The 16,365-nt window shown below is 45.0% G+C and overlaps 1 protein-coding gene across 7 annotated transcripts in view; it reads left to right on the top strand.

Annotated features, from left to right (window-relative positions):
- Positions 1–16,365, top strand: part of Sirt3 (sirtuin 3) — a 26,746-nt gene that overhangs the window by 1,631 nt on the left and 8,750 nt on the right. For 4 of the 7 annotated variants that reach the window (XR_003377317.1, XM_026781700.1, XM_026781699.1 and 1 more), the window contains exons 2-4: positions 8,173–8,364; positions 8,440–8,672; positions 9,877–9,977. Coding sequence is in view for 6 of the 7 variants with exons in the window: in XM_026781700.1 (XP_026637501.1) it covers positions 8,173–8,364; positions 8,440–8,672; positions 9,877–9,977 (526 nt within the window). In the remaining variant the exon portion in view is untranslated. Of the gene's footprint in view, positions 1–8,172; positions 8,365–8,439; positions 8,673–9,876; positions 9,978–16,365 lie in introns of those variants that run through there. The other 3 variants (XM_026781704.1, XM_026781703.1, XM_026781702.1) reach the window with 2 other exon arrangements.

Below are 16,365 nucleotides of genomic sequence, written 5' to 3'. Positions count from 1 at the left end.
AAGAGAGTCGCTGGCAGAACAGAGTAACCCCTTTGGTGAGGTCTTTCAGTAAAGGGACAAATAGCAGCACAGAGAGGTAATATCAAATTGGATACTTGCTACACGCAACAAAAACGACCGAGGAAGTTGGTAGTCAGCTGGAGTTCAGGCACTTTTACATGCCAGGGACCTTTATTGGAACCTTTATTGGAAATGGTCACCTAGCTGTTCTCCTAGGCTCAGTGCTTTCACTGCTGGGTTGTTTTGCTCTTCTCTTCCTTCCTATCACACAGTTAGGGGAGCCAGCCCATTCAGACCTTGGACTGTGAGACAAACATGGGTCTGAAATGGGGGTTATCAACCCTGCCTCCAAAACCAGCTTCTCGGTGAGCTCAAACAACACACAGTTTACCAATGTGATGGACATGTTTGGATTTTTTTTCTTTTTTGTGCTGGGGATCAATCTTAGGCTTTGCACTTCTCTGGCAGGCTAAGCTAGCACTGTGCTTCCAAATATCCCAGTCTAGAGTCCTTAATTTTTAGGGCCGACAGTTGTTAGCAAGGAAATCTAAGTGCCCAATAATGGATAAATATTTGGGTAGACAATGGTCTGTCCCCTTGCTGTGTGGAAGACTTTACTAAAGAGGTGTGCAGTTAGGCTATGGCTACAGAGCTTTTTCTCTGCAGCAGACCTTTGGGTGCTGCGGATGGAACAGGGATCAGGAAAGACACTCAGATTCATGGAGGCATTTCTGATATCTGATCATCTGTCATTAGCCCGACATGGAAACCCTGGGGATGTCTGTGAGGAGGAGTGCCTTTACAGAACATTTCTTCTGCTCTTGACTTTAGATCTTGGGACTCTTAGGTGACTTCATCCTTTTATCTCTTTGCAGTGTCTCGGGCATCACTCAGTGCCAGCCTCTGGGTCTTTTCATCCCAGGGGTTTCCCATGTCATGTAGACGTACTTTAAGTCACACCTTAAGTAAATATTAAGTAGATATTGTCAGCGACTTACAAACATTTTTTGTACAGGTGACTAAGAAATGTTCTTCATGTGCCCTGACATGGATGGCTGGCAGTTGCCAGGCACTCAGCAGTGGTCACAACTTTTCTCTTAACCCTTTTATATTCTCACATGGTTTGTATTTAAGAGGAGTTCAGACAATGTTAGGGCACACACTATAAGTGAGCTGTCCTCGGTGCTGTGTGAGATGGGGTGTTTGGAGGGGGAGAGATGGTTTTGGAGCCAGAGTTTTCTTTTTCTAATTCTTTATTGTTTTCATCCAGAGCCCCCTTGGAGGGTTTCACTGACTTAGCTCAGAAGAGGGACCTTGGTAAATTGCTTTTATGCCCTCCTCTGATACAGCAGGACCTTCAGAAGCATTGGCCCATCTCTGCAGTGGCCTTTCTCCTGTTGTTTTTTCTTGCTGTTGTCCCCTGTATTTCCTGTACTCTCTGGTGAGAGGTTTATAAACATAGGTTCCTCCAAATCAGACTAAGAATTAGGGGTGGGGATGTAATTCTGAGATAAAGCTCTTGCCTCTTCACCCCCAGCACAATAAAACAATGTCAAAACCAGCAACAAAACACGCCAGTCATCTTTGGCCTCCTTGCTTTGAACTTTGTCGGCCGAGGCTCCGGGTGATGGAGAATTACTGCTGGCTTGCTGGTGGCACACAAGTCCCAGAATAACTGAACACTGACTGTGTGGATAGGGCAGCTGTGTACTGCAGGTCATAGAAGGGAGAGCTGACAGGCACCCTAACAGGAGAGGGAGCCAGCACCGTTGCCTTTAAGAGGAGGTCCGGTGATTATCCTTGGGATTCAGCAAGCAAGCATAAACTTTGTGGATTATGGCACTTTGAAGAGGAGATCATGCTTCTCAGGCAGAATATGCTGGATGGGGAAAGGGTTAGAACCACTAGGATTTAGGACATGAAAACAAATAAACCTAAAACGAAGGGTTAAAACTGTCACTAGAAGCCGGGCAGTGGTGATGCATGCCTTTAATCCTAGCACTTGGGAGGCAGAGGCAGGAAGATCTCTGTGAGTTCGAGGCCAGCCTGGTCTACAAGAGTTAGTTCCAGGACAGCTCCAAAGCTACAGAGAAGCCCTGTCTTGAAAAGGCAAAAAATCAAACAAACAACAACAAAACCTGTCACTAGAATGGCGATGGCGTGAGGAGAGCTGGGAGAGCAGCAGGATGGGAAGGCAGTTCTGTGAGGAGTGTAGAACGTGACAAGAGAGCAGGGACTGTTGGGATCTTCCTGCTAGGAGACAGGCTCTGAATTGTCCTGGCTGAAGATGTACTGTTAGCATCTTTATTCTGGGTTGTATTGTGAGCAAAAGACATAGTCTCAGTTGTCTGTTTTATGTCTGTGTTAACTTTAGACTAGTCATTTATGTGGGGAGGGTCAATCTGATCTGCTCTAACCAGTGTGGAGAAGTCTTTATACTGGTCATTAGGGACATCTTATGGGAAAATTGACCCAGTGTCCCAGTTCTCAAGGTGTGAGGAAAAGTTTCCGTGGCCTGAGGCTGAAGGCCCTGAATCCAGGGCAGATTACCATGGTGATGGAGACATTGCAGCTTGCTTAGATATCAAGAGAGCCCCAGTCAAGGCTGTAGATTCAGGAACCTTCCAGGACCATGTAAAACTGCAGTGCCCAGTGTTTCTTTTGCTGCAGAATTTGGTGGGGGCATTTTCAGGCTAGGTTGCAGGTTCTGTGCTGTTTATTGCTTTGTGTGTATGTGTGTGTGTGTGTGTGTGTGTGTGTGTGTGTGTGTGTGTACGCATGCATGTATGTATGCACATGTGTTCATGTGAGTGGGTACATGTGTGTATATGGAGGCCATAGATTAATGTAAGAAGTCTTTCTCAATCACTTTATACCCTTTTTTATTTATTGTTTAAAAAAGTTTATGTATTTTATGTATATGGGTGTTTTCCTTGCCTGCATGTCTATACAGCCTAGCACCATATGCATGCAGTGCCTGTCGAGGCCAGAAGGGGACATGGGAGCCGCTGGAACTGGAATCACTGATGGTTGTGAGTCACCATGTAGGTGCTAGAAATTTAACCTAGGTCTTCTGGAAGAGCAGTATGTACTCTTAACTGCCAGGCCATCTCCAGCCTCTTGTACCTTTTTTTTTTTTTTAGGATTTATTTTTATTATTTTTAGTTATATGTGGTTGTGTGTGTCTGCACATGCATGGGTATGTTCACATGGGTACAAGTGCCAGAAAAGGATAGGAGCATCAGATCCTCTAGAGCTGGAGTTATAGACAGTTGTGAGCTGCCATAGCTGCCATGTGCATCTGGCAATTGAAACTGGGTCCTCAGGAAGAGCAGCCAGTGTTCTTCTGAACCAGCTCTCCAGCCCTCTACTTTGGTTTTTGAGACAAGGTCTCTTCCAGTTTGGCTAGGTTGATTGGCTAGTGAGCTCCAGGGATCACACTTGGTTTTTACATGGATGCCAGGGCTCCAGCTTTTCTCCCAGTTAAATTTCTAGGTATTGCATCATTCATATATGCTTGATGCCAATGAAAAGAAGCCAAAAATTAAATACTATGCCTGGTACCCACCCCCCCACAGCCTTCCCCTCTATCTCTTCTCCTTCCGGTAAATTATCCTGCTGTTTCTTTATATAAAAATAAAAAAACTGAAATTGTTGCAACTCAAGCTACATACTAGTAGCTCAAGTCATGCCCATTTGTGGCAGTGTCTGCCCTTATAACTGATTCGTGGACAGGCCCCACACTACCAGATTCCAGTCTATCCGAGAATACAATGATACATCCTATATGATGGATGCCTAGTCATTAAGTGGGCCTCTCAAACCAATTCCCCACATCCTCAAAGCCACACATTTCTTCACGGTGCTGCTTGGGAATAAGACTCAACCTGAATACAAGCCACATACTACTGATTCCTCATGCACCATGTGGCATGGAACCTCCCTCTCCCCTAAACCCTGTAAGAAGGTACCCCCACTCTGTTTCAGGGGCCAGAGTTGTCCCAGAGCCCTTCCCTCGTGCTGTCTTTTCATGGTGCTGATAACTCTTGGATTGAATCTCCTACCCGGTCCCCTCTGAACCTCAAACCTAAAACTTTTCAGTGATTATATTTTTGTTCTTTATTCCTTACTTAGAGCTTAGATACATTTTAATACTTGATAGGGATTTTGGTGCTTTGCCCCATTTAGATTAGAATATCTCTTAGTGCATTAATGCACTAATGTGTTCCCTTATTTATGTAAGATATGTTCATTTTTTAAAAAATATTTATTTATTTATTTATTTATTTATTTATTTATTATGTATACAATGTTCTCTCTGTGTGTATGCCTGCATGCCAGAAGAGGGCACCAGACCCCATTGCAGATGGTTGTGAGCCACCATGTGGTTGCTGGGGATTGAACTCAGGACCTTTGGAAGAGCAGTCAATGCTCTTAACCTCTGAGCCAACTCTCCAGCCCCTCAATTTTTTTTAATATATTTTTGAGACAGGGTCTCACTGTGTAGGCTTGGCTGGCCTGGAATTCCCTGTGTCAGCTTGGTTGATGCTGAACTAACAGATATCCACCTTTCTTCCTCAGTAATTTCTCATTTTTTGGTTGTGGAACTTGGTGAAAGAATTATTTTTCTTAAAGTTTTAATTCCTACAATTTTTTTTTGAGGCAGGGTCTCTCTACATGGCCCTGACTGTCCTAGAAATCACCATGTATACCAGGCTAGACTTGAACCCTCAGAGGTTCCTTCCTTTACCTCCTGAATGCTGGGATTAAAGGCATGTTCCACTATACCTGGCTGATTCTTTTTTTGGAGGGGGAGGCAGGGTTTCTCTGTGTAGCTTTGGAGACTGTTGGAACTTGCTCTGCAGACCAGGCTAGCCTCAAACTCACAGTGATCCTCCTGCCTCGGCCTCCTGAGTGCTGGGTTTCACATTCTTCCTGAATGAAAAACCTCCTGAGGCATCGTTGGAGCCCATCACTTGTACATTGCCTTCTGTGTAGTTTTCCTTTGAAAAAATGAGTTCATATTCTCTTACTATTTTCTGACATTTGATGTGATCCTCGGGCCCTTTGAGAGCTGTGTGGGGAGCCTTGATTTGCCAGATGCATGGCCTTGCTTGATTGTATAGGTTTGGCCGCTCTCATGGTATGGTTTTTTTCTTTCTGGGGTCATCTATGGAGCCTCATTCTTAACCCGATTATATAACAGTGTAAACTCTGAGCTTCTAAATGTTCTTCAAGCTTCACAGAATCTAGCACTTCCTGTGGGAATATCTTCAACACTACAGCCAGAGTGATTTCCTCATTGTTAACAAGCATCCTTAGCATCAGCAGCAGCTGTCTTTCTACAGTCTGCCGAATGAAACTGCCCATCTGCCTTGTCAGGAGCTGAATTAGGCAGCGATGATCTGAAATTCTTCAGCAACTCTCAGGGGGTCCTGATAGAGGTTAGGAAACCCGTAACCAAAAATTCCAGCCCAGATTTTCTTCCTCTAGGCTTCATCCTTTTATCCTTTTATCTTTTTTTTTTTTGAGGGAGAGAGGAGAGTGTACTTTACTGTTTTCTTAAATAGTTGGCAATTTTTTTTGCAATCCCAAAGTCATAAAGATATATCCCTCTGTGATTTTTCCTAGAGATCTTATTGTTTTGTGTTTTGAGACAGGGTTTCTCTGTGTAGCTTTGGTGCCTGTCCTGGAGCTAGCTCTTGTAGACCAGGTTGGCCTCACACTCAAGAGATCCGCCTGTCTCTTCCTCCCAAGTGCTGGGATTAAAGGTGTGCGCCACTACCGCCTGGCTGAGATCTTATTGTTCTACACTATGATACATTATCTTTTGAGATGGGCTCTTGCCATATTGCCAAGGATGGGTTTGAACTCCTCGTATTAAGGGGCCCTCCTGCCTCAGTAGTCATGATTACAGGATATGCCAATGTGCTTAGCTTATTTCAAATCAGTATTTGTATATGGTGAAGAAGGATGTCAAATGTGATTTTTTTCTCATTAACATCTGATTATTCCCACATTTAAATATTAAATAACAGCAACACAAAGACCTTTTCCTATTAAAAAAGCACTATGTACCTTGATTATTGCAAATTAAATCACCATATGTGGGTCTGTATCTGGATTCTGGACTCTGTATTGTGGTGTAAGTCTAAGAACTCCACCCACCTTTATCCACAGTTGTCCTTGGCACATAGGCTTTATCCCAAGAGAGGCTGTCTTAGCCACTGTTCTAGTCTTGTGAAGAGACAGCGTGACCATGGCAACTCTTATACAGGAAAGCATTTAATTGGAGCTGGTTTACAGTTTCAGAGTCTTAGTCCATTATCATGGTAGGGAGCATGGCAGTGTGCAGGTAAGCATGGTGTTGCAGAAGTAGCTGAGAGTTTCTTCCTGACTCCAAAACAGAGAGATTGGGCTTGGCATGGGCTTTTCAAAATTCAAAGCCCACCCCACGTGGCGTACTTCCTCCAACAAGGCCACACCTCCTAATCCTTCTCAAATAGTGCCACACTCTGGTAACTAAGCATTCAAATGTATGAGCCTATGGGGGCTATTCTTATTTAAAACACCACAGAGGTTATAACAAACTTTTCCTTTGATACAGAATGTTTTTGGTTTTGTTTTTTTGCTTTCTGAGACAGAGTCTTTCTATATAGTCCTGGCTGTCCTGAAACTTACTGTGTAGACCAGGCTGGCCTAGAAATGACAGGGATCTGCCTGCCTCTGTCTCCCAGGCTCTGGGACTAAAGGGGTGCACTGCCACACTGGGTCTGATACAGGGCTTTCTTCCTCTTGGGGGTTACTGGATAAGACAGGAAAGGGTGATAAAGAAAGAAGAGGTGGCAGCCCACGGTGGCACAGGCCTTTAATCACAGTGCTTCGGAGGCAGAGGCAGGAAAATCTCTGAGTTCCAGGCCAGCCTGGTCTCCAGAACTAGTTCCAGGAAAGTCAAGGGAACCCTGTCTCAAAAAACAAACAAACAGAAAAAAAAAAAGAGGTAAAGTGAGGAAGGAGGGAGGGTACTGTGCTGGAGAGGAGAGAAGACGGTGCCGCATGAGAGGAGCCAGGTTGCAATAAGCAAGAGACAGAGACAATAAATAAATAGAATGAAAATTAAAAAGGCAGGAGTTCTGGGAGAAAAAGCGTGAATGCTCAGAAACAAAGATTCTGATGAATGCCTTATCACAGATTCTCTGCGACAGTAAGAGTCTACCCAGTGGAGTGCTCAGATAAATCAGTGGACGATCAGTCAAATGAAAGCAGGTTCAGACTCCAGACTCCAGGGAGGACTCTCACATGTCTACCCGAGGAGGTGACAGATATTTGGGCACAGAAGGCTCAATCTGTCACTTGGCACTGATCCTGATGACTCCTGATGAGACCGGATCATACCTGGCGGTGGGGGAGGGTGTCTCACATTGAGTGCCTATACTGTCGACACAGAGCAGAGTTCTTGCTTTAAAGGGAATAAGACATAGTTTATCCTGAGCCCAGTATGAGAGGCTATGCTGGAATCACGGACTCGGGTTAAATCTCAATCTAGAATGACTTATATAAGCTTCCAGTTGTAGACTATAGGACAGTCAGAAATTTGTGTATTTACTGAGTACATTGGTGGGGACATCAGGGAGGTGGGTTACAGCCAAGCGGTAAATCTCTGCTGTAGGCCTCAGATCCTATCTAATGACATCTGTAGCTCCTGGGTTAGTGGAAGCTTGGTTCTTAGAAGTCAATACATTCCAAAGGTCTTACATCATAATCAAAGGATGTTAGGTGTCCTACCCAAGGGTCTAAAGATAGCCCAAGGCAGGTTTAGCATTAAATCTGTAACACTCCAACTCTAAGGTTCTAACTCGTCAGTCAGCCTGCAAAATTGTCCCTGCTGTGGCCTTTCCAGAGTACCCCTGCTCACACCTCTGATGATGGGGCTGTGGCAGTGCTCCCGGATGCATGCAGTGTCTGTAAACCCTAAATAAATCTTAATTTCTGATACGAGACGGCTTTCTGCTTTAGTTGATGGTAGCTATGCATGTTGAAAAGTGGTTATCTTGATGACACTCGAGAGAAGTGTGTGTCCACCTTTGGTGGTGGAAAGAGCACAGGGCACTCGCTCTTGCTGACCTTGGACCGATTGCCACCTGCTGCCTGTCTTTGTGCTCTTGCCGTCAGTGTTACAGGTGGGAGAAGGCCCATAGCCCTCTCTGTGGGAGCCTCCAGCGCCTTCGGATGTGGGGGCAGCAGTGAGAAGGCGAAGCTCTCTCTGCAGGATGTGGCTGAGCTGCTTCGGACCAGAGCCTGCAGGAGGGTCGTGGTCATGGTGGGAGCTGGCATCAGCACACCGAGTGGCATCCCAGACTTTAGGTATGACGCAGTTCCCTGTGATGTCATTCCCCACTCTGTTCTGCAGGGCTCAGCCTTCCCCTTCTGTCTCCACAGATCCCCAGGGAGTGGTCTCTACAGCAACCTGCAGCAGTATAACATCCCATACCCAGAGGCCATTTTTGAACTTGACTTTTTCTTTCACAATCCCAAGCCGTTTTTCACACTGGCCAAGGAGCTGTACCCTGGGCACTATAAGCCTAATGTCACCCACTTCTTCCTTCGACTGCTCCACGACAAGGAGCTGCTTCTGCGGCTCTACACACAGAACATCGATGGGCTTGAGAGAGGTGAGCCGCTTGCTCCTTGCATGCCTGTGCCTGCTCCTAAGGAGGACTGTCTGTGCTAGTGTCTATATGTCATCCTTGCAAGGCAGCTGCTATGCCTGTGCCGCTTCTGTGTTTGAGCCACAACTGAACCCTCTCAGTAGGCCTGTCTCCCACACACCTTCTGGGGTTTGAGTTTTGGATGGAACTAAAGTTCACATTATTTTGAATCTGGTGTGGATCTATCTCTCTTTCCCCCTCCCGCTCTCCTCTCTTCTTCCCTTTTTCTTTTCCTCTCCGACTCCCTCTCTCCCATAGTCCTTTCCCTCAGTTTCCCTTGCTGACACATGGCCAGGCCTTGTTCTCTGTCCTCTTTTACCCTCCGGTTGTTTTCAGGCAGAACCTTCGCATCGTAATGTTCATATAGAAACAGAGTCTAAATATCTCTGGATATCCCTGGAAGATACGGCCTTGTTAAGCATAGCTCTGGTAGCGTTATATGAAGATACAGCCTTGTTAAGCATAGCTCTGGTAGTGTTATATGAAGATACAGCCTTGTTAAGCATAGCTCTGGCAGGGTTATATGAAGAACCACCAGCATTTCCGTGTTGTCCTGCTCAGTCAGACATGTTTTGGTTCTGCCTCACCCAGTGACAGCAGCAATGAGGGAGAATTTGCTGGTGCTTCCTCAAGGTGCACTCTGCAGCCATGGCAGTAGTCAGTGAACAGCTACCTCCTCAGACACGAGGGGGTGCTGTGGTCTGAACAAAGGTGGCCCCCTACTCCAGGGACAGGATCCTTCTAAGCAAGAATCTACAGCTCAGAAGCACAGAGACAGCAGTGGCTGCCCCACTAAGGCTGCCTTTTCCCCAGACAGGACAGGTTTTGGGGGAAGGTAGGAATTCCCTAGCTTTGGGTTTCAGCACTGCAGTTACCAAACAGCAGCAATGAACTTCATGAGAAAGCTTTAGTTGTTGAGAAGGTTCTGCTATTGCCCATGCTGGCCTCATGCTGGCCTCCTTGAATTTCCTCCCTCAGACTGTCTTAGAACTCTCAGTTCTTTAGCCTCGGCCGGGATCCAGGCATGGGCCACCACACCCGACTGAGAGGTTGCTTTTATTCGCTTGTCAGCCACACAGCTGTTTTTGTCCTGTCAAGTCCAGAAGCTGTGCTTTGTGCTTGGATAGCCATCACGGGGCTGCACATTGAGCTTTGGTTTACATTTCAGCGTCTGGTATTCCCGCCTCAAAGCTGGTTGAAGCTCATGGGACCTTTGCATCAGCTACATGCACAGTCTGTCGAAGGTCCTTCCCGGGGGAGGACTTCTGGGTGAGTTACCTCGTGAAATTGTTTCTGCCTTCTGCAGTCCTTGGGAGTGGAAGATCTATAATAGTGGTATTTTATGATTGTTTATTTGCTTGTTTTTGAAGCAGGATACTCACAGTGGTCTGAAACTCACCAAATTGTCTAGGCTGGCTGGCCAGGGAACCCTAGAGGTCCACTTTTCTCTGCCTCTCCAGAGTGGGATTACTGGTATATGTCACCATGCCTGGCTTTTGTTTGTTTATTTGAGACAGGGTCTCACTATTTAGAGCAGGCTGGCCTGGAACTCACAGGGATCTAACTGCTTCTGTTGGGATTAAGGATGTGTTAAACCATGCTTGGCTCCTTTATTTTTAATTAAAAAAAAAACATACTTATAAAAGAACTAAGGCTGGAGGGTATAGGGAGATGGCTGGGTGGATAAAGTGCTGGGCAGGTGTGGCAGCCCACCTAGAATCTCAGATTCCTAGTACAAGCTGGTAGCTGGCTTAGCTCTGCTAAACCCAAAGGCCTGCGTTTGGATTCCCAAAACCCATGTAAAAGTTGGGCTTCATAGTCCTACATGTCTGTAACCCTGGGTTGAATGGGTAGAGACAGGTGTATCTGTGGAGCTCATTGGCCAACCAGCTAGCCTAACTAGTGAGCTGCAAGTGGTGAGACCCTATCTCAAAACATAAGGTGAAGCCAAGCCGTGGTGCACACGCCTTTAATCCCAGCACTTGAGGCAGAGGCAGGTGGATCTCTCTGAGTTCAAGGCCAGCCTGGTCCACATTATTATCTAGCCAGGACTAGATAGAGAGACCTGTCTCAAAACACACATGGCACACATATGGAGAGTGACTGAAGAAGGTGCTCAGCATCCACCTCTGTCTTCCACAGGCGTGTGTATAGGTGTGGGCCCACACCCGCAGTCTATCCTGTAAGGTCCAGACAACTATAGCCACACCCGCAGTCTATCCTGGAAGGTCCAGACAACTATAGCCACACCCACAGTCTATCCTGGAAGGTCCAGACAATCAATCACCTACAGTCATATCCAGACAATCAATCACCTACAGTCATATCCAGACAATCAATCACCTACAGTCATATCCAGACAACCACCTACAGTCACATCCAGAGAATCACCTACAGTCGCTGTGCTTTCTGTTTCAAGCAGTGAGTTTGTTAAGCATATATAGCAAACAAAAGGGAAAGAACAAGCAGCAAGAACGTGGGTAGGTAGAAGTGGCAGACAGACAGCAAAGCTTTAGGCCAGAAAGGTGGCTTAGCTTAAGTTGTCTGCCACCAGGCCTAATAAATTGAGTTGGAAATGATTATAGTTTTTTTTCTTCATCCCTTGCTCCATTCTTCCATTCGTTCTAGGGCATCAGTTTGGAAGTTGCTATAGTTTAAAGCAAATGCTCCCCCACACATATCAAACATTTGTATGTCTGAGCACCCAGCCTGTAGTTAGTGCTGGTGTAGAGCCTTTGGGCTATGAGGCCTGACTGATAGAAGTAGGCCACTTGGGTGGCCCTGTGAAGGCTATACCAACTTCAGGTTCTGGTCTTTGCTTTCAGCTTCCAGGTTGGCCGTAGTATGAAAAGCTGCAGCCATGCATGCCCATCTTCACAAATGGAGCCTGTTTTAGTTAGGGTGTCTATTGCTGTGAAGAGACACTGTGGCCGTGACAACTCTTATAAAAGAAAGCTTTTAATTGGGACTGGCTTACAGTTCAGAGGCCTTGTAAATCATCATCATGGTGGGATATTGATGGCGTGCAGGCAGACATGGTGCTGGAGAAGGAACCAAGAGTTCTACATCTGGATCTCCAAGCAGCAGGAAGAGACTGAGACACACTAGACCTGGCTTGAGTTTCTGAGACCCCAAAGCCCACCCCCAGTGACACACTTCCTCCAACAGTGTCACATGTACTCCAGCAAGGCCACACTTCCCAGTAGTGTCAGTCTCTCTTAATCTATGGGTCCATTTTCAAACTTCCACAGAGCTAATCCTGGCACCATGATGGACTGAACTCCCTCTCCAGCTGTGAGTCACAATATTTCATCCCTTAAGTTGCTTCTGCCAGGCATTGGTCATAGAGTGCTGTGACCAAAGCTATATAATCTCTTTGTGCCCTTTTAGTAGTAACTAACACGTACATACTTCTTTTTGTTCACATTTCAGATATTTTTCCTAGCTGAGTTATAGTGTATACTTGTAACTGCAGAATTCAAGGGCTAGATAGTGGGGGGTCGTGAGCTCAGGGCTAACCTAGACTACGTAGTAAAACTCTCTAAAAAACCCTCATAAGGATCTAAGATGTTTCCTTGTAGTAAACATATAGCACAAAAGTCATTATTCATACTGTTTTTAAAATATTTACCTCATATATGTATAATTGTGCCCGAGTGCATATATGTGCACCACGTGGGTACAGGAGCCTGTAGAAGTCAGAAGGCATTGGATGCCCTGAGACTGGAGTTACAGACAGTTGTGACCTGCCATGCAGGTTCTGGGACCTGAACCTGGATCTTTTGTAAGAACAACAAGTGTGCTTAACCACTGAGCCATCGCTTCAGTCCCCATTTTCATAATTTTTAAATGTAGTTCCAAGGTATTAAGTATATTCTTAATGTTCTGCAGCCAGCACTACCATTTATATCCAGAACAGTCTTTATCATACCAATCAGAAACTCCATAGCTATTAAACACCAGCTTCCCCCGAGCCTGTGGTACTGTTTCTTCTATTGTCACCTGTGCACTGGCCTTTTGTGACTGGCTAGTTTCAGAGTGTAATGTCTTCAGATTTCGCCATCCTATGGTGTGTGTCTGACTTTCCGTCCTTTCCTAAGTTTGCTAATATCCCACTCTGCAGCTGGCCGTGCTTTACACTTGCGGTCCTTTGCTGCTGTAGACTTGGTTTGTTGCTACCCTTTGATTATTGAGAGTGAATGTGGGTGTGCAGATATCTCTCTGAGGTCCTGATTTCAGTTCTTCCCATTGTACTCCTAGGTATGAAATTGTATCCTATGGGAAACCTAACTCTTAATTTTTTTTGCGGTTTCATTGAACTTTTTGACAGAGGCTGCACCAGTTACATCCCTGCCCGTTGTCTCCTGCACTATTTTCCTCTGCTGACATTGTCTGCTCTGCACAGAACTTTGCAGCTTTGGTGCTGTCAGGGTGTTCTTCATTTGGTTGGCTATGCTTTTGGCATTTATCATAGCTTTTTTGTGTTTTTTCCTAAGGGGCTAAATGTTTTAGCTCTTACATTTATGAATTTGATCCTTTTTGAATTAATTTTTGTGTGTAATATATAACATTTATATATAATATATAATACATATATGGTTCCAACTTGTCAGATGAGATAAGTCAATCTAGTTTGTCACAAGGAATTACGTTTATTGGAGTTTATTAGTATTGTGGACTCAGAGACAATTCAGGAAGTTGAGAATGTGCCGTGATGATGACTGTGTTCACGGCTTAATCTCGGGGCTTATTTGGGATTGTGACTGGTGTGCAGGGTAGAACCGTCTCATGAGGAAACCGTGGTTTGGAATAGTTCATGAGGTCTGCATTTGCTGGTGAGTGCAAGCCGTCCCAGAGACAGTCCTTTGTCCCTCTGGACAAATTCCCTGTCCCCCTACCTTGTTCCCTTCCTCTTCTCCCTCATTCTCTATCTCTTGTCTTTGTCTCTTATTCCCTCCTGCCCTTTGTCCTTCTGGACAAACAAATATCCTTTTTGTGCTGAGAACTTGGTCTTGGGGTGTCTTGGGCCGAATACTGGTCCCTTCACATATGACCTGAGACTCTAGCTAGACCTACCATCTACAGACTCTACCTTCTCTCAGTAGCCCATGGGCTGGGGATTGAGTCCTCAACACATAGCCTTTGGAGTTTTTTTTTTTTTTAATATTTATTTATTATATTATGTGTATAGCATTCCTTCTACATGTGCCTGCAAGCCAGAAGGGGGCGCCAGGTCTCATTATAGATGGTTGTGAGCCACCATGTGGTTGCTGGGAATTGAACTCAGGACCTCTGGAAGAGCAGTCAGTGCTCTTAACCTCTGAGCCATCTCTCCAGCCCTAGCCTTTGGAGTTAAGTTTTTAAATCAACTTTATTTTTTAGCGCTTTAGCAAAATTAAGTAGAAAGTACAGATAGTTACCGTATATCTGTATTCTATTGCACACACAGCTTCCATCACTGTCAACATTACACCAAAGTCAGTCACCTTGCAGCTGAGCCCACACTGACGACATTCTTCCCAGGATCCACCGTAACCTTAGTGTGGTATATTCTATGGGTTTGGATAAACCTGTAGAGACAAGTATCCATTAGTGTGGTGTCGTGCACAGTACTGTCAGTCTCCTCAAGTTCCTCTGTGTTCTGCTTATCCTTCATCTACCCCAACCTCTAGCAATTCTGATCTCACGTCTTACCATTCTCTTTTCTAGAGTGTCATAGTGTTGGGATCACATAGCGTGCAGCCTTTCGTACTGGCTTCTTTCACTTACCAGGGTGTATTTGTTCCTTCCATGTATTTTCCTGGCCTGGTAGCTGACTTCTTATTTGTTCTGAGTAATGTGCAGTTTGTCTAGATATACCATGGTTTATCTGTTTTGCTAGCAATATGAATGTTTCATTTCAAGGATATGAATCACTTTATACAGCTTTTGTGTGGACAGACATTTTCAGGTTCTTTGGGTAAATATCAAGAAACTTTTTTTTTTCTTTTAATCTTTTTTTTTTTTTTTCTTTTTCAAGACAGGGTTTCTTTATGTAACAGTTCTGACTGTCCTGGAACTAACTCACTTTGTAGATCAGGCTTTGGCCTCAAACTCACTAAAATCCACCTGCCTTGCCTCAAGATCCACCTGCCTTGCTTCCAAGTGCTAGGATTAAAGGCACGTGCCACACTGCCTAGCAAGAAACAATCTTTGGATCATTGAAGCAGTGTGTTTTGTAAGAAGCACAAAACTAAGGCTACATATAACTTAGTGGTGTATGTAGTGGGTGTAACTTAGGGAGCTTGACTAGCTCATGTGTGGCCTTGGGTTAGGTTCCCAACATCACACAGACACACACACCACCCAGCTGTCCAAGTGGCTCTGCTATTGTGCATTCTAATCAGCAGTCAAGAACTCCTACTGCTCCACAATCAGTATCTTTTGTTATCTGTGTTCAGGATCTGGGTTAGACGTCTGTTCAGGCGTGCAGTGATATCTCATTGCTTTGATTTGCATTTCCTTGGAGGTCTTTAATGGTGAGCAGCTTCTCAAGTGGTCGTTTGTCAGCTGTTATTCTTTGGGGAGGTGTCCATGTATTTTGCTATTTTCTTTTTGTGTGTATATTTTGTTTTTTTGTTTCTTTGAGAAGGGATTTCTCTTTGTAGCACTGGCTATCCTTGAACTCAGAGACCTGCCTGCTTCTGCCTCCTGAGTGCTTAGATTAAAGGCACCACCACTACGCTGTATTTTGCTATTTTCAAAATTGATTCTTTGGTTTTGTGTGTGTGTGTGTGTGTGTGTGTGTGTGTTTTCGAGACAAGGTTTCTCTGTAGCTTTAGAACCTGTTCTGGAACTGGCTCTGTAGACCATGCTGACCTCAAACTCACAGAGATTTGCCTGTCTCTGTCTCCTGAGTGCTGGGATTAAAGGTGTGGGCCTCCACCTCCTGGCTGATTCCTTTTTTTTTAAATTATGTGCATTGGTTTATGCCTGCATGTGTGTCTGTGTGAGGGTGTTGGATCTCCTGAAACTCGAGTACAGACAGTTGTGAGCTGCCATGTGGGTGCTGGAAATGAAACCCAGGTCTTCTGGAAGAGCAGCAGTGTTCTTAACCACTGAGCCATCTCTCTAGCCCCTCCCCCCAATTGATTTTTATTGTTGAGCTGTAGTCGGACTTTTCTTTGGGCCACCAGCTTGCAAATTAATGACACAGAGACTTATTATGACTTGTTAGCTTAGCCTTGTTTTCACCTATCTCTTGTAACTTAAACCAATCCATTTCTATTCTACACTGTCATGTACCACCCATCCTGCTTCCTCCCTACCTCCTTGAAGCTCTCTCAGTAGCCTAGATTCTTCTTCCTCCTTTCTCTCTCTTCCTGAAAGTTCCAGTTATTGGCCGTTCAGCTTTTTATTACACCAATCACAGCAGTAAACCTTCATATAGTGTACAAATGTCCCACAACACTGAGCTTAAAGAGTTCATTGTACAGCCTGGTCTACAGAGTGAATTCCAGGACAGCCAGGGCTGTTACACAGAGAAACCCTGTCTTGAAAAAGAAAAAACCAAACCAAAACAAAGAGCTAGCAGGACGGCTCAGCAGGTGTATTATTATATATATTATTATTATAGAGCTAGCAGGACGGCTCAGCAGGTGTATTATTATATATATTA

This window comes from Microtus ochrogaster, chromosome 8 (assembly GCF_000317375.1).
Source record: "Microtus ochrogaster isolate Prairie Vole_2 chromosome 8, MicOch1.0, whole genome shotgun sequence".
Lineage (NCBI taxonomy): Eukaryota > Metazoa > Chordata > Mammalia > Rodentia > Cricetidae > Microtus > Microtus ochrogaster.
The sequence above is the reverse complement of the archived record's forward strand: the minus strand, read 5'-3'. Positions and strand labels throughout refer to the sequence as shown.